The sequence below is a fragment of the Anolis carolinensis genome, chromosome 5, assembly GCF_035594765.1.
Source record: "Anolis carolinensis isolate JA03-04 chromosome 5, rAnoCar3.1.pri, whole genome shotgun sequence".
Taxonomy (NCBI): Eukaryota; Metazoa; Chordata; class Lepidosauria; order Squamata; family Dactyloidae; genus Anolis; species Anolis carolinensis.
The window spans coordinates 174,868,168-174,893,083 of NC_085845.1; the positions used below are offsets into that span (position 1 = coordinate 174,868,168).

The 24,916-nt window shown below is 43.2% G+C and overlaps 1 protein-coding gene across 1 annotated transcript in view; it reads right to left on the reverse strand.

Annotated features, from left to right (window-relative positions):
* Nucleotides 1-24,916, reverse strand: part of csf2rb (colony stimulating factor 2 receptor subunit beta) — a 39,330-nt gene that overhangs the window by 12,853 nt on the left and 1,561 nt on the right. Inside the window, exons 2-7 of the mRNA XM_016993673.2 lie at nt 21,075-21,312; nt 10,300-10,485; nt 6,217-6,364; nt 3,373-3,536; nt 1,789-1,946; nt 160-325 (exon numbers count right to left, since the gene is read on the reverse strand). Of these exons, the coding sequence (XP_016849162.2) occupies nt 160-325; nt 1,789-1,946; nt 3,373-3,536; nt 6,217-6,364; nt 10,300-10,360 (697 nt within the window). The 5' untranslated portion in view covers nt 10,361-10,485; nt 21,075-21,312. The remainder of the gene's footprint in view (nt 1-159; nt 326-1,788; nt 1,947-3,372; nt 3,537-6,216; nt 6,365-10,299; nt 10,486-21,074; nt 21,313-24,916) is intronic.

Below are 24,916 nucleotides of genomic sequence, written 5' to 3' on the forward strand. Positions count from 1 at the left end.
GGTGGAGCAAGCAGAGAGCACATATTCCACCTATAGTTGAATCACTTCGCTATCTAGCAGTTTTAGCAGTTGGGATTACACGACAGTGTCCATAGGTTCTTAGATTTCATCTTGCCTTTGTCTTCTTCCAATCAAATAGCCAGCTCTTTGTAGGATTACCTTCTGGGGTATCCCAAATTACCACAGAACTCCAGTCACTATAATGACCAACAAACTGGCTTGTTCGACCCGGCTTGCTTCGAACACGAGCAACATAGGTGTTCCCAGGCACAAGGTGTTGGAGAAGGCATTGGGAGGCATTTGAGACCAAAAGAGAGGAAGATTCCTGGAAAATTAATGAAGAAAGGGACAGGTTGACATTTGGCTTTTTAAAAAGTTATAAAGCGGAAATAGCATAGAGTAACATCATATTAAATATGCCCACCAGTCACACAGTGCTTTCCTTCTTGTAAAGTGTAGGCATGGCTTCTTGTTAAAAAGCTGACTAATAAAGAACTTTGGAATAATGTTTTGCTTGAGAAGAAGGTTGTCATAGGGTGATTTATGTGATAGGGATCCTATATCTTTGATAGAATTACGATGTGATGCAGCAGCAAAAAAAAAAACAATGGGATTTTGGCTTGCATAGGGATATAGCGTCTAGATCCAGGGAATTCATGCTACCCCTCTATTCTGCCTTAGTCAGGCCACACCTGCAATAATGTGTCCAATTCTGGGCACCGCAGTTGAAGGGAGATGTTGACAAGCTGGAAAGCGTCCAGAGGAGGGCAACTAAAATGATCAAGGGTCTGGAGAACAAGCCCTAAGAGGAGAGGCTTAAAGAACTGGGCATGTTTAGCCTGCAGAAGAGAAGGCTGAGAGGAGACATGATAGCCATGTACAAATATGTGAGGGGAAGTCATAGGGAGGGGGGAGCAAGCTTGTTTTCTGCTGCCCTGCAGACTAGGATGTGCAACAATGGCTTCAAACTACAGGAAAGGAGATTCCACCTGAACATCAGGAAGAACTTCCTCACTGTGAGAGTTGTTCAGTAGTGGAACTCTCTCCCCCGGACAGTGGTGGAGGCTCCTCCTTTGGAGACTTTTGAGCAGAGGCTGGATGGCCACCTGTCGGGGGTGCTTTGAATGAGATTTTCCTGCTTCTTGCAGGGGGTTAGACTGGATGACCCGTGAGGTCTCTTCCAACTTTACGATTCTTATGATTCTATGAATAATCGAGTGGGGGAGACCACAAGGTCTATCCAGCCCAACTCTGTTTTACCAGGAATACATAATCAATGTTCTTCCAACAGATTGTCATCCATTCTCTGTTTTAAAATCTCCAGAGAAGAAGACTCCACTGCACTTCAAGGCAGCCTCTTTTATTGCTGAACAGCTTTTATCATCTGGAAGTTCCCCCTAATGCTTAGATTGAATCTCTTTTCCTGTTATTTGAATCCATTGCTGTGTATGCTGGTCCCTGGAGGAGCAGTAAACAGGCTTGCTCCATCTTCAATATGCCATCCTTTCAAAGATTGAGAAATGGTCATCATGTTCCCTTCTCCAGATTAAGCATACCCAACTCCCTGAACTTCATCATGGTTTCGAAGTCCTTTACCATTTTGGAATTTCTTAAGGTAATGTTTATCATGTCAGCAAAAACTTCTAGAGTTCCCTGTTCTACACAACCATTAAAGTTACTGAAGTCTTGGCATGTAGTTTACCTGCCAACCTGATACTAATCATCATTATTAATAGCTCAACATAAACAGAAATGCTTCCAAACAGCTTTAAAGATGCAAACAGATACCTCCCAAGACTCCCAAAATCGTTTGTAGGTGACTTCAAAGTCCAGGCTATTCTCCAGCCAGTTGTTTCTGATGATTCCATTACCTGCTTCCCATATCAAAAAGGAGTCACCATCTTCTGTGATGTTCACCACCAGATTTTGAGGTGGCAAAGGCTGGACTGCGAGAGTGAACAAAAAAAAACACATATTAACCATTAGTTGTGTGAGAAAGCCCAACTCCTCCGAAGGCAGCACTCTACTCTCACAGTATTCTAAATCAAGGAAATACCCTACAGAGTTATTAAGCTCTTTAAATCTCAAGGAAAACAAATAATACAAGTTCTGACTAACTAATGTTTTCTATTCTACTAAGATAAGAACAATGCGAAATGTAAGGAAAAGGTTCAACAAAGTTTTGACTTGGTACTTCTTTGGAAACGACTGCTATTTCAGATTGGCTTATACCTCTCTAGGATCCTCCTACAGTTGGCTATATGCTATTGTATTGTATGTGGTTGTTTGGTGGAACTTTCCAAAATTGCTAAAATAGTAAGATATGTGTTTGCTTTGGTGTCACTTTATTCATATTGAATGCTGACATCTGGACCAGCATTGCCTTTTTAAACAAACGATGGTCTTCAATTCACTATGCCTCCATTCCTGAACTCCAGATTAAGTGAGTTTCCCATTCAACATCTCACATCTGGCTGCCTCACTGATCAGCTCATGCTCTGTTGAATTTCCAGAAGATTGCTTGCTTCAACAAGATTGCTGAATTGGGTGTCTTTGGTTCATGCCTTCTCTTCCTGATTCTAAGCCACCCATTAGCTTGGTCCTGGTTTTAAGATGCTATACTTAGTACCCAATCTGGTTCTTTTTGAGTGCATTTAGAGACTATGGCACAAAACAAATTAATAAAGAGATGAATAACTATACTTCCAATCTTTGACTGCCATGTTTTTCATGAATATTCATTTTATATTTGTTTGGTTAACTGAACATAAAAAGGGAGCAAATGTCCTGTCTGGTATCCATCTAGTGCTCCCTATTCAGTCTACAGTTATTTGTAATAAAAGCCAATTTCATGGGTTAGTTTAAAGAAAAGGGATAGATTTTCTATCTCCAATCTGATCACACTAATTGCCATAGGAATGACAGGAAACTGGTTGGATGAAGAAGGAAAAGAGGGCAAACAAATTTCAAATTTCTTCTCCTAGATGCCCTGAGTGAGAGGATGGAGCTGGTTTTAATTATGCTGTGAATGTGAGGACCATAAGGTCTTATAGTCCCAGAAACTTTCAGTATTTTTCTTGTCATGGCAATAATGTTGACCTGTTTAAATGTTATTTCCATAGCAATAATTTTAATATGTTTAAAATTATATCTGGCCCAGAACTGAAGAAAGTTAACTTTTTACTACAACTCCTAGAATTCCTTATACAGCATGGCCACTGGCTATGGTTGTTGGCTGGTTCTGCGGCCCCAAAATGAACTTTTTCCAAGCTCTAGGCTTAATGGTTTTGACCTATTTCTCTGTACTGGACTAAGGAAGGAAGATCTGATCTGAGTAGAGGAATTTTTTTTCACATTCTTGGAAATACAAACCATTATTGAAGAAGCTGATATTCAGTTGAACATCCAGTGACCGCTCTGGTTTGAAAATGAAGATATTTTCCATCCCTAAGAATATAGTGTCCTGGTTTTTGTGGCATTTCCACCGTATCTGAGAGCCCACCTTTTGAGAACTGCATGCCATGTTTTCAGGCTCCCTGTAAGAATCATAAGAACTTGGTTTTATTTATTAATTAACAAGTAATACTGTCCTAAAGAACCCACACTAAAGAATGGGATATCCATGGTGTTTTGGCACCAAAGCCATAGTGGACAGCCTATCTGTGCATGATATCTAAATGAGTTCTATGTCCAAAACTAAGTAAGGCTGGCTGAATATGCCATCTAAACTGGAAACCATCTGGGGATTAAACATACGTTGCTCATACGTCATAAACATCTTTGTGGTATCTCATACACTGCATTGTTTATATGTTTGATTATGGGATCCCATAATCCACTAAAGGTACAATTTCTACAGAAACATCTGTTCTGACACCCTTTTACCTGCCAGCCCATCAAACAGAAATTTATCATGTGAAGCTCTTCCTGAAAAAGTGAAAACAGCTACTTCTCACACTATGTAATAATAATGCACTGCTGTGAGATTTTTAATCTAGTAGACAAAGACACCAGAATTCGGTGGCAGAGAAATCAAATGTCTCTTGATTTAAAGTCCCAGGATTCCCAAGGATAGAGTCATGTCAGTTTGTGCATGAAAAAGACCTGAGAGTGGCTATGCTCTGCCTGAGAAAGAAGACAGAAGGCACTTTCCATCTACCAGTAGTCACAAAAAGAGCAAATAAAAGCCTGGTTGAGAACAGTGATAAGCACTTCCTGACTGACAGAAGCATTTAGGAATAGTTGTTGCCTTGGGGGTTACTAGCTGAATTCTTCTACAAAACAAAATTACCCTGTTCTTTTTAAGAACAGGGCAAAATAATATTTAACACAGTGTTAAAGTACACCCTTTCATAACTGCTCCCTTGTGCATTACAATATTTTTGCACCTTTGTCTAAACCGCCTCTCATCTTATTCACTTTGTCACTAAATGGTAGTCTTTGCATTTTATCATTCCATTATTTTACTGTTTTATTATTGTATTATATTGTATTACTATGGTTTTAATGTGTTCATTTTATTTGCTTGAAAATGTTGTTTTTACATGAAATTTACTTGTTTATTATTTGTTCTTTGAGCCTGGCCCCATGTTAGCCACCTCGAGTCCCTGTGGGGAGATGGAGGCAGGATAGAAAAATAAAGTATTATCATTATCATTATCATTATCAGAAGATGAAAAATGGGATTTGGATTGTGCCATACATTGTCTTCATTCTAGTTTCCCTTCAATGCACATCTCCACCAGTTGTGAATAAGACAGAGAGTTTAGCTGGTGGTCTTGCTGACACTGAAATTAAGGTCAGGGGGTAGAAATCACTCCTTTTCTTTCACTTATGAAAAAACACTATTGTACAATGGAACAGGAGAAATTATCACTGATGTGGGAAACGGATGGTGATTATTTTGAACTAAAATGTATTGGAATAATCTAAGGGTCTCTATTCTTGTTGATTCAACTTCTTTCATTTCTTGTTTTTCCTGTGAGACTCCTTCCTTTTTCCTTCAGACTAATGTGCAGTTCCTCTTTCGGGGGGGGGGGGGAACAGAAGTCAAAAACAGACAAAATAAAGAGTGTCATCTTCTGGAGAAAACCAAGGAGAATAGGTGGCCACTGTCAATTTCCTCCTTCCTAAGAAACTTGTGCCTTCATGTTCCCCCATTCAAAAAAGAAAATCTAGTCGTTTCCTACTCATGACAATGAAATGTATGGAAATGGAGCATGTACTGTCATGATCTCATTATGATCTCATATAGATGTACCATAGTGGTGTTTCAGAAGAACAATTAATGCACTCCAGCTTTTTCTCTGAAGTTTAAAGGAACTATCTATTGATGACAAATCTATATTGGGAATAACACTTTAGGCAGCTCCTTAAAGCTCGGACTTAAATGAGAGTGAATGTGCCATCTCACTAATATGAAGGCCATTAGCTGTCTTTGATACTGTACATGTACAATGTATCCTTTACATGATTGCAAACTGTGCTTTTTCAAAGTTTGCAAACATAAGAAGGATTTATGCATGCACATAAGTCCATGCTCTACTGCCTCTCCTTTGGCATGCAACTGTTGCATGACACATTTTTATATTCATCAGGCCCATGTCACAAATGTGCTATGGATGAATTCTATCTTTATTTCTCTTCTGAGGAATGTATTTTCTAACATCCGCTCCCTTTTGCTTTCTACAGTCCCAGTAAAACTGGTTGACTCTTGACAGCACCTCTATACTGTCAACTGGTTTATTTTCCTTTCCCAGGAAGCTGCTTTAGATCTCATAAAATTATGCATTCATCAAGATCAGCCCTTCTCAAAATAATTTCAGGTCTCATGGAATTACTATGTTAAAAATTACATCCAAAAGTTTATTTTTGTTTCAGTCATAATCTTTATGAAACTCTTATGACCCTCTCGTGCACAATTGTGCAAGTATCCTTTCCCTTAGGCCCATCAGTCTCTGCACACCTGCCTAATATATTGTCTCTTGAGGCAAGGGATAAGATGTTGCCTTTCCCAATGTCTTTGACAAAACCTGGTTGGACCAAGCATGACTTTTTACTTTTTTAGTAGCAGTGTCCTCTACTACACTTGGAGTTAGTGGCCTGGTTTATAAGATGCAGAGCATCAGCAGTAGCTCAAGACCTCTTCCTGCCACTCAACATCAGCTGGTTGCTACATCCTGCCATAAGATAAGACCAGTCCTTCCTCTCCATCACCTTTGCACGTTATTCCCCAAAGGAGAAGGATTCAGGATAAGAAGACTCATGTTGATAAGGCTTCTTGCCTCCTGGTGCTCAAACCAGGTACAGGCTGTATATGAGTCATAATCCGTGGAGCAGTTAAGAGTTTGCATCAGTGAGCTTTCTGAAAAAGAAACAAAATATTCCTAAGGATTTTAATTGGCATTTCTTCAGCAGGAGGGAAAGCAACAAGAGATAAAGAATTAAAACTGAACAAGCAATTAATCCCTTCCTTTCTGTTCAGAGTTATGGAATATATATTTCCTCCTCAAGTTCAAAATTCTGAAGATTGTTTTGGGGTATTTTCTTCACTGATATGTGAAACCTGAAACCTGTGGTTTTTAAGATTGCAGAGATTTTTCTGCTTTCTTGGTTAGTCAAAGAAATTTCTGAAATTTGCCTAATGATCAACATGGCATGTGTGTATATACATTCTATCATATCCACACAATTTCCCTGCCCACAAACTATGAGTAGCCCTAAGCAATGCTTGAATAAAGATTGCACCACAACTCCCAGAATCCACCAGCTATTATGGCCACTGGATTATGGAGGTTGTAATGAAATATGTTTTTCTAGCATTGGACAAAGACATTTAGAATTTTATTTCAATCTCTAACGCAGAAGAATTTTACCGTTAATTCTTGTAACTATATATCAATTCCCCTCTCCTTTCTTTTGCAAAATAATGTATTTATTTATTTATTTATTTATGGAATTTGCATTCTGCTTTTCTCCCATGATTTTAATATATGTATTTATAAAATCTTTACAATGATTATGTGTTTTAACTATGTTGTAACCCGCCTCAAGCCATGAGGAGAGGTGGGTAAGAAATAAAATTACTATTATTATTACAAGAAAACTGAGCATCCATCAACCCAACATCTTTGAAGACTCAAGTTGCGTGTAATCTATTTTCTTACAAGATCTGAGAAGTTCCTATTTATATCAGAAAAGTGGCCAAAATAACTGACCTGTCTCTTATTTAATTACTATGGGATCAATTGCAAATCTGTGCGTCTCTATCTCTCAAAACTTGACAATCAATTATTGGAACCTAAAATGCCATACCTTTTATTGGTTATAGTTGCAGAACATTGGCCCTACCATGGGTTGATTCAAGTCTTTGCTAATGCGTGTCCCATGGGGTGCAAAAATAGCCACTCAATCATCACCTGTGTAGCCCCACCTTGTCCTTAATTTCTTGATGTGACAGTATTTATTTATTTATTTCCCATATTTGTATCCCACCCTTCTCACCCTAAAAAGGGGACTCAGAACAGCCCTACAGCAGGCAGCAATTTGATGCCAATACATATAATATAAAATAAGCAGATACAATTAAAACCATACAATTAAACATCAATTAAAATCACGTAATCCAGATCACACTCAGAGGCCTGTCCAATTGTCAATTTCATTAATCCATTATCATTATTGCACTGTTTGCTGGTTGAATGCTTAGTCCCACAGCCACATCTTAAGTTTTTTCCTAAAAGACAGGAGGGAGGGGGCTGATCTGATTTCATTGGGGAGGGAGTTCCATAGATGAAAGGCCACCACTGTGTCTTGTCCCCACCAATGACACTTGCAAAGGTGGTAGGACCAAGAGCAGGGCCTCCCCTGATGATCTTAATTTCCAAAGTTGGTTATAGTAGGAGATACGTTTGGCGTTCGAGCAGGTAAGCTGCGCCTGAACCGTTTAAGGATTTATAGGCTAAAGCCAGCACTTTGAATTGTGCTAAGTAGCAGATTGGCAGCCAGTGGAGCTGGCGTAACAGGGGGGGTTGTATGCTCCCTGTACGCTGCTCCAGTGAGTTATCTGGCTGCAGCCCATTGGACCAATTAAACTTCCAAACAGTCTTCAAAGGCAACCCCTCATAGAGCATGTTGCTGTAATCTATTCAGAATGTAACAAGAGCGTGGACCACTGTGGCCAAATCTGATTTCCCAAGCTACGGGCACAACAGCGCACAAGTTTTAATTGTGCAAAAGCTCCACTGGCCACCAAGACCTAGGGTTCTACGCTCAATGATGAATTCAGAATCACTCCCAAGCTGTGAGCCTGAGCCCCATCCAGCACAGGCTTTAACCCTATAACCTGTTCAGCCTTACAACTGACATGGGGGTCTCTATCTTGTCGGGTTTCAGTTTCAATTTATTCGCCCTCATCCAGACCGTCACAGCTGCCAAGCACCTGTTCAGGACCTGAACAGCCTCCTTAGTAGCAGGTGGATAGCAGCAACAGAGTTGAACATCATCTGCATAAAAATGGCATTGAACTCCAAACTCAGCGGCTTCATGTACATGTTTAACAGCATGCGGGAGGGATATTGAACCCTGTGGGACCCCACAGGACAAAGGATGTAGGTTCAAGCAGGTGTCCCCCAGCAACACCTTCTGGGAGCGGTCCTCCAGGAAACACCAGAGCCACTGTAAAACAGTACCTCCAAGCCCCATTCCCACGAGGTGTCCCAGAAGAATACCATGGTCTATGGTACTGAAGGCTGCTGAGAGGTCCAGGAGAACCAACAAGGACACAATCTCCCTATTCAATTCCCAGCATAGATCATCCACTAAGGCATCCATAGCTGTTTCAGTTCCATGTCCCAGCCTAAAGCCAGACTGTGCCGGATCCAGATAATTGGTGTCTACCAAGAATGCCTGGAGTTGCAAGGCTACCACACGTTCCATGACTTTGTCCAAAAAGGGGAGATTTGAAACTGGCTGAAAGTTGTTCAATTGAGTGGGGTCCAGTGATCGTTTTTTCAACATCCATTTTATTACAGCTTCTTTTAAGCTGGCTGGAATCTTGCCTTTCTGTAAGGAGGCATTAACCACCACCTTCACCCACTCTGCCAAACCCCTTCTAGCCTGCTTTACTAGTCAGATGGGTAGGGGGTCTAGGATGCATGTGGTTGCCGTCGCTTCTCCAAGTATTTTGTCCACATCCTTGAGCTGCACCAATTGAAATGAATCTATCAAAACTGGACAAGTAGGTGCTCATGTAACATCCTCAGAGACTACTGTTAACATGGTGTCCAAGTCGGAACAAATCAGAGTGCCTATGTCCGCAAAGAACTGAGCAAATACTTCACAGCAGGCTGCCGAGTAGTCAGGAATCTCATCTTGTGAGACAGGACTTAACAACCCTCTAAGTAGCTGAAACAGCTCAGGTGGATGGTTCCTTGTGGACGCAATATTGCCACAGCGTATGCCCTTAGATAGGCACACAGCTGTATTCAGTCTGACTCGCTACACTTTAAATGGCACACATTCTCCTTTCCCCTCTTCACACACTTCATTGCTGCCAGCTCCTCATTGAACCAAGGAGCTAGTTTAGCACTGACGTTCGAGAGGGGATTTTCTGGAGCAATTATGTCAATTGACAGCTCTTGGGGAATTTCCCGCCACCTTGGCAGGTGATCCTGTTAATGCCCTGGTCACTCTCTGGAATAGGGAGATAAGTGACCAGGGCATTAACAGGATCACCTGCCAAGGTGGCGGGAAATTCCCCAAGAGCTGTCAAGAATCCATCTGGATCCATAAGCTTCCTGGGGCAGACCATTTTAATTGGTCCTCCACCTTTGCAGAGGTTAGGGGGTGTAGTAAGCCTACACCTGATCAGGTAATGGTCGGTCCATGGCAACAGAGCAATTGTCAGCTCCTGTACACTGCCACCTTCCTCACATCCCTGGCAGAAAACTAAGTTTAGTGTGTGTCCAGCTCTATCAGTAGGGCCAGATACTAGTTGGGACAGTCCCATGGTTGTCATGGAAGCCATGAAGTCCTAAGCCACTCCTGACAGGGTGGTCTCTGCATGGACATTGAAGTCTCCCAGCACTATGAGCTATTGGGACTCCAAGCCGAGGCCCAAGATTACTAGAGTGTGGCACAATGGGCTTTTATCTATTGGGCAAAATTGTAAGGTCTTTGTTGAATTCAAGAAGACAGATGAAAGAAGGTATACAAAACAATGAAAAACATGAGTGCAGGAAAAGAAAAAGAAAAAGAGCAGGGAGGGACAAAAATATGAGGAGGCTAATAAAAACTTACCCCGAGCTTCAATGATAGAAGAGATAAGGCTCAAAGTCAGAACAATAAAATAGGACCTCATAATCTTCTCTTCCTTATTTTCCCCTTGAAGAATTATCCTATGATAGAATTCTTTACATTGAATGCTGCTTGTTGATGGTTGCCTTTCTGGTGTCTGTTCCAATACAACAGTTTTTTAAATGCTTTCTGTGGAATGTATGAGTAAACATGTTTTAAAATAGAGGTAACTTTCATACTTCCTATTATTGCCTAACACCATGATTTCCATTTTTATATTATTATTTTTTTCCTTTGGGAAAGCTCTGTCCTTCTGGCCATGTGTCTAACACCGAAAAGCTTTGTAACAGCTGCTAAATCACTTTTCATTTCAGAGGATCCTGAGACTCCTAAGTATCCAAGAAGCTAGTGAAGTCAGGGACCATTTTGTCCCCATTGACTAAAATGGTTGGGAGAGAGAGACAAGTTGCTCATGGAGGAACTTCCTTTGAGTAAAATTCTGAAATCTAAAATACTGTACTCTAAAATCCAAAATTGTTCACTTGGATGGCTGAGATAGTGATACCTTTGCTTTCTAATAAGTCAATGTACACAAACTTTGTTTCATTCACATTATTATAACTATTGTGTATAAAATTGCCTTTGAGCTATATAGCGCAGATAAACACATTTCATGTTTAGACTTGGATCCACTCTCCAAGATACTGTATCTCATGATGCACTTATATATAAATGCTGGTATTTCAAAATCCAAAATAGTTCTGATCTCAAGCATTTTGGATAAGGGATACCTGTTTTTACTACACTTCTCAATTTTTAGAAAAATATTCCATGAGCCTCATGTGGTGTCCCTGTAAGGTTGGATGAGAGTTTCAATTCAGCATAGTTTGAAGAAGAATTCAGCAACATTTTGTTAATTGCTTCATATTTTGAATATGTTTATACCTTACATTTGGATGAAGGAAATAATAAAACTGACTGATTTTTTTTTCTATTCTGGCCTCAAATTTCTAGGAAACTGTTTAGAAACAATGGCTTTAAACTGTTATCGTTTTAAAATTATGTCTTCCAACAAGGTCAGTTATAGCAAAGACCAGATCTGAACTTATCAGTCATATGACTGTCAATAGAACAGCTCTGAGGAAGCCTTTCATCATTTATGAAAAAGAGTGAAAAGAGTCAGAAACTCTTCTATTGTGCTAGAATTGATAATCAGGAGTGTGTGGTCTCACCAGAGGCGGTCCAACCATAAGGCGAAATAGGCATTTGCCTGTGGCGCCATCGTCCTGGGGGCACCATCGTCCTGGGAGGAGGGCACCACTCTCCACCTCCTTCTCTTTCGGGCCTTCCAGCGGCCGCGCTGGGCCTTCCGGCCAGCGCAGACCCACCTTTGCACCACGCAAGCCCACCTTTGGGGCCTTCAGAGATTGTGAGGTCTGTAGGAACTTGGAAACTAGGTATGTGGGGTTTATATATCTGTAGAAGGTCCAGGGTGGGAGAAAGAACTTTTCTTTGAAGCAGGTGTGAATGTTGTAATTAATCACCTTGATTAGCATTTAATGGCCCTGTGGCTTCAAGGCCTGGCTTCTTCTTGCCTGGGAGAATCTTTTTTTGGGAGGAGTTAGCTGTCCCTGATTGTTTACTGTCTGGATTTCTTCTGTTTTCAGAGTGTTGTTGTGATGACCCATGGGCCTTGTAGTCCTGCTCAGGACATTGTAATTCCTGATGAAGATGAAAACTTGGGTTTTTTACCTTCCCAGTCTGAACTGGATTCCTCTCTGCCAGATCTTTCCCAGGCAGATCTGGGAACCTTGCACCTGCAAGAAAGTTGTCTCCCAGAAGTATGTCAAACAAGCCCAGAGCCTACTTCTCCCGTATTCTTGCGCCGGGAGTTTTGTAAACAACAGAGAAGTTTGGATTCAGCTTCGCGCAGGAGTGCGAGGATTGCAGCTAAGAATGTGGCCAATTAAGACTGCTTCTCGTGAGAATCTTTGGGGAGTCTCACATCTGGTCTCAGAGTTAGCTTTCGGTTCTGATTCCCAGAGAACTGCTTCGGCGGGAAGCTAGACTCTATTTAGGTGTTTTACCCGCGTAGTAACTTCGCGGAGTCAATTCGTCAGCCTACGGAGCGAGTTGTGTCTGGACAGCGCGCTCCGGTTCAAGCCTCGCTCCTGCTCAAGCCTTGCCTTGCTATCCAGCCTTCGCCTTGCTTCCCAGCCTTTGTTTATCTACGGACTTTGCCTTGTTTCCCAGGATCAATCCTTGCCTTGTTCCACGGATTTATCAAGTTATTCCACGGACCTTGTTCTTGTTCTTAGTTACCTTGTTCCACGTTCAAGCCTTGTTTCAAGTATCAAGTTATTTCCTAGCCTCGCTCAAGTTTCATGGACTAAAGGACCTTGTCATCTCCCCTCACTTTGCTTGGCAAAGTGAGTGTTTCGGTTATTGGATTACAACTTTGGACCTTAATATTTCTTATTGGACATTGCTTTTTTGGACTAATTCTGACCTTTCCTGGAAGGTCTAATTCTGGACTATTTTCTACACTTGTTTTTATTAACTTTATATATTCCTACAATAAAGATATTAGATAGATTCTGGCCTCTGTGTATGGTTATTGGTGCTCTGCAGCCTGGGTCGTGACAGTTTGACTCCGCGCCACCCTAAGCACCAATTAACCTCGGGCAGAATGTCTACCGGAACCGTACCTGGGCCGAGCGGCCAGCCGATTACCTACACCATCGACAAGGAAGAGGTGGACCGAATCCGTGATAAGCTCAATGCACAGGATGGAGAAATAAGGGGTTTGAAGGAACGCGGAGTTCGTCTTCCGGCCATGGCGTTGCCAACCAAGTTTACTGGAGAAGCTTCTAAGGTTCATGTCTTCCGTCGCCAATGTCAAGCTTATCTGGAGGCCCGTGCTGCCGAGTTTCCCCAAGAAGACATCAAAGTGGCATGGGTTTACAGTCTTCTAGACGGGCCAGCGGCCAGCTGGGCGACGGCACTGTTCGACCAAGCCTCTCCACACCTAAGATCAGCGCAACACTTCTTGGACCACCTCAAGGAGACTTGGGGAATCGAGGACAATTTGGAGGCAGCCGGTCACAAACTCCGTCGCCTTTTCCAAGGAGACAGACCTATGTCTCAGTATATAGCCGAGTTCCGAGTGCTGGCCCACAACACCGGCTGGAACGATGTAGCCCTCAGGGGACAATTCCGGGAGGGTCTCAACATTGAAATGCTGGAAGAAATCTCCAAGGTGGATCCTCCCCAGACCCTCGAGGCACTCATTGATCAATGTTTACGGGCTGAAGTCATGATTGCCAACAGGAAACAGTGGGTTCGAGGCCAGGGCAGTAGAGCCGGGGCAAAACCCCCCGCTCCCGCCAGCGTTCAGCCACGTCCGGTGTGGAGACCCCCACCGCCAACCCCATACCCCAGAGGAGGCGAGGAGGTGCCGATGCAGTTGGGCAATGTGCGTCCCAGACTAGATGCCGCCGAGAAGGCCCGTCGTCAACGCCTAAACCTCTGCTGGTACTGCGGGAACGGGGGCCACTTCGCCAGAGAGTGCCCAGCCAAAGGAAAGCCTGCCGCCCGTCTTGCGGCGGCGTCCTCCACGGAGACGAAGGCGTCTGAGCCGACTGGCACACAGCCGGCGGGGGAAGCCAACGACCGGGTGTAGAGGGGCTCGCCAACCCGGTCAAAAAATCCATCCAAGAGCCGCCAACCGGGGTCCTGTTCCTTCTCGTGGTCACATTATGGTCAGCAAAAAGGGGACCCGTCATGATCCACGCCATGATAGACTCTGGAGCTACCAACAATTTCATCGATAGAGAGTATGCCGACTCTCTGGGATTACAATATCATGATTTCAAGAATGCCCGTGTGGTGCAAGCCATAGACGGCTGTCCCCTCAAGACGGGCCCCGTAAGTCAGTGGTCGGAACCCACCAGGATGTGGATAAGGGAACATATGGAAGAGATTTCCTTCTTTGTTACCGAGGTCCCCCATTTCCCTGTGATTTTGGGAATTCCATGGCTGACTCTCCACGACCCTAACATCTCCTGGTCCAACAGAGAACTGCAGTTTGCTTCACCGTACTGCCAAAACCATTGCCTCGTAGCCAAGGTATGCCATGCCACAGACACCGAGCCCATCATCACCTTGCCAAAGAAGTACTCCGAGTATTGGGATGTATTCAATGAGAAAGAAGCCGAAAAATTACCCCCACATAGACCTTATGACTGTGCCATTGACTTGGTGGAGGGGGCCCCGATCCCGCGAGGGCATCTCTACTCCCTGACTGAACCAGAGCAAGAAGCTCTCAGGGAATTCCTAGAGACAAACCTTCGCAAGGGATTCATCAGACCCTCTCAATCCCCAGCCGCCTCCCCAGTGATGTTTGTGAAGAAGAAGTCAGGGGAACTACGCTTGGTGGTGGACTACAGAGCATTGAACAATATCACCAAGCGGAACAGCTATCCCCTGCCTTTAATCTCGGATCTACTGGATCGGCTTCGAGGAGCCAAGGTTTACACCAAGCTGGATCTTCGGGGGGCTTACAACTTAGTTCGCATCAGGGAAGGGGACGAGTGGAAGACCGCCTTCCAGACCAAATTCGGATTATTTGAGTCCCGAGTTATGAATTTCGGTTTATGCGGAGCCCCCGCAACGTTCCAGCATTTTGTCAATGACATTTTTCAGGACTATCTAGACAGGTTCTTGATAATCTACCTGGACGATTTTTTGGTGTTTTCCAGATCACAATCAGAACATGAGAACCACGTCAAAATGGTGCTACAACGATTGCGGGATCATGGACTTTATGCCAAGCTGGAAAAATGCGCTTTTGATCTACAAGAGGTAGATTTCCTTGGTTACCGCATCTCGCCTCTAGGGCTTTCCATGGATCCAGCCAAAGTTTCAGCAGTATTGGAATGGCGGGCGCCAACTAACAAGAAAGAGGTGCAGCGTTTCTTGGGGTTCGCGAACTACTACCGCAAGTTCATTCCAGATTTTGCCCGCTGGTCCGACCCCATCACTAGCTGCATCCGTGGAAAGCAGCCTTTCCGCTGGACTGATCAAGCAGAGAAAGGGTTCCAGCAACTAAAGAAACTATTCACCTCCCAGCCAATTCTACAGCACCCAAATCCTGGAACCCCTTTTGTGGTGCAAGCGGACGCCTCTGATGTGGCAATTGGGGCTGTACTTTTACAACCGGTGGGAGATCACCTCCACCCCTGTGCCTTTTATTCTCGTCAACTAACCACACCAGAGAGGAATTACACCATTTGGGAAAAAGAACTACTGGCCATAAAGGCAGCCTTTGAAACTTGGAGACATTGGCTAGAAGGGGCCAAATTTCCCATTGAAGTCCACACTGATCATCGTAATCTAGAACATCTAAGAACTGCCCGCAAACTAAATCAGAGGCAGCAACGTTGGGCTTTATTCTTTGAACGTTTCAACTTCCAGATCCATTATGTGACCCCAGCCCAAACCAAGCAAGCAGACGCCCTGTCACGTAAACCGGAATACGCTGCAGGACGCAAGGAGACCTTTGAATCCCAACTGCTACAACCTGAGAACTTTGCCACGCTCACGGTGGGGAACACCAAATCCATTCCCATTGGTTCAACTTCCCCTACTCCAGGACCCATCTGTGCTCAAGAAATCAGGGCTAGTCAGCAAGCAGATGCCTGGGCGCAGGACCAACTTCGCCAAGGTCTGCATTTCCCCTTTTCGCTTAAAGATGGGCTGCTCTGCTATAGAAATCATGTCTATATCCCACCCGGACCGGGTAGGGAAAAAGCGCTTCGTCTGTGTCATGACTGCAAACCAGCAGGACACTTCGGACTATTTAAAACTATGCATTTGATCCTAAGGGATTTTTGGTGGCCCAAGATCCGCAAGGATGTGGAAAAATATGTCAACACCTGCCCAGTATGCCAGCGCTCCAAGATACGAAGGGAGAAGCCCTCAGGGCTTCTACACCCCCTTCCTACCCCATCTCGCCCATGGGAAATAATTTCCGCGGATTTCATCACTGACCTACCACCTTCCTGTGGATTCACCACGATCTTAGTGGTGGTGGACCTATTCACCAAGTTAGCCCATTTCATTCCCTGCGAAGGCCTCCCCACGGCCAAGGAAACTGCGGATCTATTTCTTCAACATGTCTTCAGACTACATGGATTGCCCAAGAGTTTAGTCACAGACCGTGGATCTCAATTCACCTCTCGTTTTTGGAAGGCACTACAAAAACTATTGGGCATAGACTCTCGCTTATCTTCAGCTCATCATCCCCAAACAGATGGGCAAACGGAGCGCACCAATGCCACTTTGGAGCAGTATCTTCGCTGTTATGTAAACTATCAACAGGACAATTGGGCTTCTCTGTTACCACTGTCTGAGTTTGCCTACAACAATGGAGTTCAAGCTTCTACAAAAGAAACGCCGTTCTTTGCAAACTACGGCTTCCATCCACGTTTCTTTCCCCCTGTCATTGAAACTTCAGAGGTTCCCGCAGCAGAGGATTGGCTGCAGGAACTCACAGCGGTGCAACAACTTTTGCTCCAGCAACTGGACCAAGCCAAGGAGGACTATAAACGCCACGCTGACAAACATCGCCAGCCGGGCCCCGAAATCAAGGTAGGAGATCGGGTTTTCCTGTCCACTCGCTTTCTGCCCTCCCACCGCCCTTGCCGGAAGTTAGATGCCCGTTTCATTGGCCCCTATCCAGTGGTGGCGCAATTAAACCCCGTGACTTTCAAACTCCAACTTCCGCGTTCAATGCGCATTCACCCAGTGTTTCACCGTTCCCTGCTCCTTCCGGCGGATGGTGTGCGTCCTGATACAGACCAACCGGCCCCCCCTCCTGTTTTGATGAATGGGGAGGAGGAGTTCGAGGTTGAGGACATTTTGGATTCTCGCTTTCACCGCCGCCGCCTACAATATCTCATTGACTGGGTGGGTTTTGGCCCTGAGGAACGCTCCTGGGAAGACGCCTCCACAGTCCATGCTCCTGATCTAACCCGTCGCTTTCATCAGACCTATCCCACCAAACCGCGACCTCGCGCCTCGGGGAGAGGGCCCCAGTTTGGGAGGGGCCTTGAGGAGGGGGATAGTGTGATGACCCATGGGCCTTGTAGTCCTGCTCAGGACATTGTAATTCCTGATGAAGATGAAAACTTGGGTTTTTTACCTTCCCAGTCTGAACTGGATTCCTCTCTGCCAGATCTTTCCCAGGCAGATCTGGGAACCTTGCACCTGCAAGAAAGTTGTCTCCCAGAAGTATGTCAAACAAGCCCAGAGCCTACTTCTCCCGTATTCTTGCGCCGGGAGTTTTGTAAACAACAGAGAAGTTTGGATTCAGCTTCGCGCAGGAGTGCGAGGATTGCAGCTAAGAATGTGGCCAATTAAGACTGCTTCTCGTGAGAATCTTTGGGGAGTCTCACATCTGGTCTCAGAGTTAGCTTTCGGTTCTGATTCCCAGAGAACTGCTTCGGCGGGAAGCTAGACTCTATTTAGGTGTTTTACCCGCGTAGTAACTTCGCGGAGTCAATTCGTCAGCCTACGGAGCGAGTTGTGTCTGGACAGCGCGCTCCGGTTCAAGCCTCGCTCCTGCTCAAGCCTTGCCTTGCTATCCAGCCTTCGCCTTGCTTCCCAGCCTTTGTTTATCTACGGACTTTGCCTTGTTTCCCAGGATCAATCCTTGCCTTGTTCCACGGATTTATCAAGTTATTCCACGGACCTTGTTCTTGTTCTTAGTTACCTTGTTCCACGTTCAAGCCTTGTTTCAAGTATCAAGTTATTTCCTAGCCTCGCTCAAGTTTCATGGACTAAAGGACCTTGTCATCTCCCCTCACTTTGCTTGGCAAAGTGAGTGTTTCGGTTATTGGATTACAACTTTGGACCTTAATATTTCTTATTGGACATTGCTTTTTTGGACTAATTCTGACCTTTCCTGGAAGGTCTAATTCTGGACTATTTTCTACACTTGTTTTTATTAACTTTATATATTCCTACAATAAAGATATTAGATAGATTCTGGCCTCTGTGTATGGTTATTGGTGCTCTGCAGCCTGGGTCGTGACAGTTGTTCTTTATTTATTGTCCTGATTTTAGAGGGTTTTTTTTAATACTGAGGGCTATCTGGGTTATCTAAGTCCACACTGCCCTATATCCCTGTTCAATGTTTAGTGCTAAATTTGCAAATATAGTAATTCCTACATAACATTACCATGTATTGAACTGCTTTTTCTATTGATTTGTTGTAAAACATGATGTTTTACAATTTTTAAAATCATAATGTAATTTGATGTTTTATAGGCTTTTCCTTTATACTTCCTTATTATCCAACATTTTCGCTTATCCAACGCTTTTATTTTTCAGTGATTGGTTTGGGGGGGCGCCAAAATTCTGTTCGCCTACACTTGAAAAATACCTAGGGCCGGCTCTGGGTCTCACCACATCTCTTCTGGCCGAGAAATTTCCCTCTGCAGTGCCCACAGGAGAGAATTCCACAGACACTCAGGACTGAACCAGACATCACATGAGGTTTCATGACCAGCTCTTCCAGTGTCATTTTCTGCCTCCCACATAAATTTTGGCAGTACAAGAAAACTTCACTCATTACGTGTGCAATAGTTCTTCAAATGCAAAGGCTAAACCAGATAGCAGAATTCTGGGGGTTTTCATCTAGAAAAAGGAACACTTTCAATCTCTATGTGTCTATAAACTGAGATGAATAAGAATTAACTAATGATGCTGTATCAATATGGAGATACATCCTAAGAGTCAAATCAAAACACTTCAACAACCCCATGGTCCCAAGCTGAATCAAAGGTGCTTTAAGTTACGTTTTAAAAAATACTGTCAGTCCTCTGTATGAATAAATTGTATAACCACAGATACAAGAGCTTGAAAATATTTTTAATCCCAAAAGCCAACCTTGATTTTGCCATTTTATATAAGGCACACTATATTACTTAAGCATCCATGGACATTTATGTCCAAAGGGGGTGCTGGAACCAGTCACCAATGGATACACACTTTAATTGGTTCTCCAATAATATATCTCTTATTTCCTATCTCCAGAACACTATCTGGAATGTACATATTAAAATGCACAGGGTACATGCTCACCTCCTGAATTTGATGCCATGCGAGTGAAGACCTAGACATATATATCAATGCAGAAATAAATCTTGCCCATTTTACTCGTTTGCATCAATGGATTAACAAGACTTCCTCATCTACACAAGATGAGGTAATTAAAGTAACATTCAACCCTGAAACTACCTTAAAAGCCAGGTAGCCATCTGGAACAATGGCACACTTTTTCCAGATTACTTCCATCTGCCATGGTCTTTATATCTCATCTCTTTATAACTTTACAGGGTTGGTGGGACAAGGTGGGACAAAGCACCGAAGAGCAGCAAAAAAGCAGCCCTTCCAAACATAAAAACAATAGAGAGTCTTTCTTTTTGGGACCAGCTAACAACTGTGTCTTTCTGCTGCTCATCTTGTGAAATCAAGATGGGGAAGAAGGTGGGCTAAGAGAAAACGAAGGATATAAATCTTCATAAGTTACACTCTGATAGGCAAGAACAAATACATCTTTGGTTTTTTTCTTCCCACTGCACGAATGTCCTCAAAATCTCCAATGTTCAAGTACTATTCACAGTTCAGAATTTGGAATTCAGGAGTTTTGAAAACTTTCATCAAAGATCATAGAACTCAAGAAGGCTGATATGAAAAAATATGAGCTTCAGATAACTTGGAACTCAGCTTTGAAGATCACAAGCATTACCTGGGATTGCATCTGGAAACAGACTGGCATCCAGTGAAGCTGTTGTGTAAGGGAGTTATGTGCTCCCTATAACCCATACCAACAACTTTCTGTAGCCTGAGATCTGTCTGGGGCAGTGGTGGCAACCCTATAGCATACATGATAGAAGGGGCATGCAGCACCCTCTGTCCTGGCATGTGCGCCATCACCTGTCACTCACTTGCCATCCTGCTCTCACTTGCCCACCCATCTATTTGCCTGCCCCCTGCTCACCCACCTGCTTTCTCGACCACTTGCCTGACCCCTGCTCACCACTGTGCCCTCACTCGCTCACCTGTTTGTTGTTCCCCTCACTCATTCACAGCTCACTCGCCATCCTGCCTCTGCTCTTCTCCCCCTGCCCCTGCTCAATCACCTGTTTGCCTTCCCCACTTGCTTGCTTGCCCACCCGCTCACCCCCACAGCCCATTTTGGGCACTCCATCTCTAAAAGATTCATCATCACTGGTCTAGGAAGTCCATCCATTCTGGAATCTTGCTCTGACACCAAGACAGAAGACAAGTGGCAACAACAGAAGGAGGTGGTAAAATTGAGACCTTGGGGGTACAAAATAGTGAACAGAAGAAGCACAACATTGGGTGGCAGTTTTACTCCCCCTCTCAAGGGAAGACCTTGATCCACTGGACACCAGATTGCCAGTTTTCTCGCTGTTGTCTACATTTACAATACAACTCTAACTCTCTTTTAATGTGTCTGTACTCAAATTTCAAACTGAAAAGTTAGGAAGAGGTTATCATATTATTAGTGTCAAATGTTCATGGCTGGCCTTATAATTTCTAAGAGATACTTCTTAAAACAAGTACTACTTTTTTTAGAGGGATACCAAGTTTCCTTTTATTTTCTTAAACACAATGACCTCCTAAAGCTATGTCCCTAAATATCTGTAGAATATCTGAATCAAGCAAACAAAAAACAACAAACTTACCTTACTATTTAATTTTCCTCTACTCCTTCTCACACATGTGTCAGATTTGTATAACGTAGACGTGTTTGACATCTTCTCTCTCAGCCGAGAATGTTTCTCCCAATCTCTCAGTTTCCGTTTCTCACATTATGTTTTTGTCGACCTCTCCAGTTCAGGGAAGGGAAACTAGCTCTGTTTTCATGTTGCACCATCTGAACAGCTTTCTTAGGAGGTGTGGAAAATTGCAAAATGTCTCCTGCTTGAAGGGGAAAAAACAGAAAAAGAGAAGTATCTGTAAACACAAATTGCCTTTTCTGGAAATTAATATGTAAACTGTGTGACGCTGCAGCCAAGAGGTTAGAAAAGTTACTATTGGGAATTACCTTGCTGAAGATCTTTCAGCTAGCATGGACAATGGCCACACTATTGGGGAATTCTAAGTGTTATAACCCAAAAATGCAGTGGGTTGCTGTGAGTTTTCTGGGATGTATGGCCATGTTCCAGAAGCATCATCTCCTGATGTTTCACTCACATCTATGACAGCCATAGATGTGGATGAAATGTCAAGAGAGAATGCTTCTGGAACATGGTGATACAGCCTGGAAACCTCACAGCAACCCAGTGATTCCGGCCATGAAAGCCTTTAATAACAAAAAATACAGTGTTTCCAAGCTCTGGACTCTAGCTAATGTCAAATGAGCTGGCTCATAATAATTAGTAATTTGTTTCCCTGGTTGTAGAGCTAAGATTATAAATGCTCTGTCACTCACATTTTTTGAATGATGTTCAAATTTCTGCATGAGAGTATCAACAAAATGCATCATGGGACTACAGCAGGTGTAGAATGCTATCATTCCCTTCTTTCCCAAGACTTCAGACTGATTCATTCTCATTGCAAAGAATAATAAGGAGTTTAAAATACTATTCCACCTGTACAAGCATTGCAAATAAGACATCTTCATACTCTTCAGAAAATGAAGAGTTGCCGCAGTTTACATCTGAGCATGCCCAAAATGGTAGAATTGAACGCTTATTCACAAACAACACATCCTCAGGAAAAAGAAATGAATTTCTAAACAAGCTGGGTTTGAATTACAAAAGGAAACCAAAGCAAAGCATCATCTGATATGCTATTTTAAAACAAATTAATTTATTGTTATGTTTGATGTACTGTTGGACCTCCAAATTTGAAGGTTTAACTTTCAAAGATTTGATTATTCATAGATTTAATTAATGTGTTCTTGTTGCGGGATAGGTGTGTGATTTATAGTTTTCTCCTTCACAATCACACCCTCCCTAAATACACTGTACTCACTGTTTAAGAAAACTCTATGACTCCGCTTTCATTCAAACGCACAGTGGATGCTTTTAATCCTGACACATGGTTTTATATACAGCTATAGAACACATCAGGATCCCCTGATGTCCCATCAATCAATGGTATACAGAGATATACTTATGACAGATATCAACAACAGATGGCAAGTAGCAAGAGAATCATAACATGCTTGTTGCCCTCTTTTGTAACCATTCTTTCTCATAATCAACCAGGGACAAAAGTGAAAGATGTAACCCTTGTCATGCCTGTCACATGGTCATGACTCAGCTTCTTTTGCCTGTTCCTCCAGTTACATGTCACTACCTACTTAACCCTTCAGTAGGCGTGTGACCACATGTGCATTAGAATTGTATTTTCCAACAGTATTACACAATGGAGTTACAATCAATGCAGTCCTATCTAACCATGCATTATCTACCTAATGCATGTGTTTTGGCCTACAACTCATAGAAATCCCAGCCAGTTTACTAGCTGTAAGGATTTCTGGGAGTTGAAGGCCTAAACATCTGGGGATTTGTAGGTTGAGAACCACTGCTCTAACAGAACACCAGAAGACCTAGACATTCCTAGAGAATATAAATAAAGTGTTGTTGTTGTTGTTGTTGTTGTTGTTGTTGTTGTTGTTGTTGTTGTTGTTATTTCAGGTTAAAAGGGCTTTTAAAATGCAGTTTTTCTACTTCTAAACCCTTGACCCCATGATAGTGGAGGGCCTACGATACAATTTAGGCATCCAAAGAAAAGGGACAGGCAACGTTATCAAGGGAGTAAGATCGCAACAAGTAGAAACGGTCTAGGTGCAAACCATTTTCAAAATTTCAATCTGTTAGAAATTTGCTTTTGGCAGGGCAGAATTTTTATTTGAAAAGGCATTGCCTTCAGTTTCACACACTCATGCACACATCTGCAATTCTAAAGTCTGCTTTTGGGGATATGTTTTATACAAGAGTGGATTTAAAACTTGACGACCTCGGTTGTTTATCCTCATCAGCTTCAACTTTTTCTAGCATCTTATGTGAGTTTGGTTACACATTTAGCTTTAAAAGAATGCATTCATTCTCTTGGGGTTCTGCAAACTGAAAAGAGGAAGCATCGTTCCTTTCCAAGCCAGAAATAAATGCTAATTGATTGTAGAATTAAATTTGCATGCATTATAAGTGCTAACGCTTTCGCAATTAGCAGAGGGAAGCTTTCAACAGACATAGTTGGCAATGGTGATGGCCAAAGGTTATTCAAGCAGGAAAAAATGGTGAAAACCAAGCAAGCAAAACAAACAAACAAAAAACCATCTCTCTTCTTCTCTATCATAGGAACTACTGGAGAAAAGGATCATGCTGAACTTCAGCTCTCTCCAGATTGCCTCGCACACTTGATGGCGCTGTGGAATTAACAAACAAAATCCACATGGGAAAAGTGCCCATGATTCCTGATCTAGCAGCAAATACTTGGTACACTTTTGCTGCGGGCATGACAGTCCACTACACTGTCTAAAAGACTTTTTAAAGGACATTTTCCTTCCAGAATATAACTCTGTATCTCCCAATGAAATTTGGTTGTGTTAGTGAAATATCCCATGGAAAGAAGGACGGAAGGAAACAAGGGAGGAAGGAAGGGCATTACCCAACCCATTGTATCTCTGCTGCTTTTGAGCTTGCTAAATGTACATATTGCCTCATTGGCAAAGGACACATTTATACTGACAATGCAGTTTGAAGGCAGCTCAACAACACAGTGTTTAGATGATGCACACTGTAAACATGTACTCTGATATAGAGCCCACAATGTGCAATACCATGCCTAAGTGTAAACCACAGTGCATGGTGAAAATGAATAAGGGACAGGTGCAACCCAAACATTCATACTGTGTGTGCGGGACCGGCGATTCTTTCATAGTCCTGAATTCATGGATACTGCAGATCCTGGAAGTGGTTTGAGGCCATCCTCTGCAGTGCATATACCCAATTATCCACACAGTGAAATCACTGTACATGTGCCCAAAGGTACATTCTGAATAGTACATTCTCTGAACTATGGCCAACTTTTCATTCCTCCATTCCCACCCACACACAGAAACCACGGGTTCTTCACAAAGCAGTTTCTTTCAGCTGAATTCTCAATGGCGGAATTTTACTTCTTCCCCTCTGAGCAACTTCCCCTTTCTATGAATGCTGACTTTTGTTATGTTGGCATATAACTATGAAGAAAGCTCATAGTAGAGTCAAGATGAATTTCTGTTGAAATTGATAAACTTTACTTTGGAATTATTAACTCCTATGACTACACAAGATGGGAAACAGAGGGAGTTTTAGTTCAATGTATCGGAGTGGTGTCTTGATTGGGAAAACTGCACTATGTCAGTCAGGCCCGGCCCAACACGGCACGCTGGCCACGCCCCCGCGTTGGGCGCCACCTTCCCAGGGGCGCTATTGAGCCCCTGGGAGGCAGGGTCACACCTGGCGGAGGTGGGGCCGTGCGACGCGGAGGCGTGGCCAAGTCTGGCCCCGCCTCCCTTGGGGCACGCCATGGC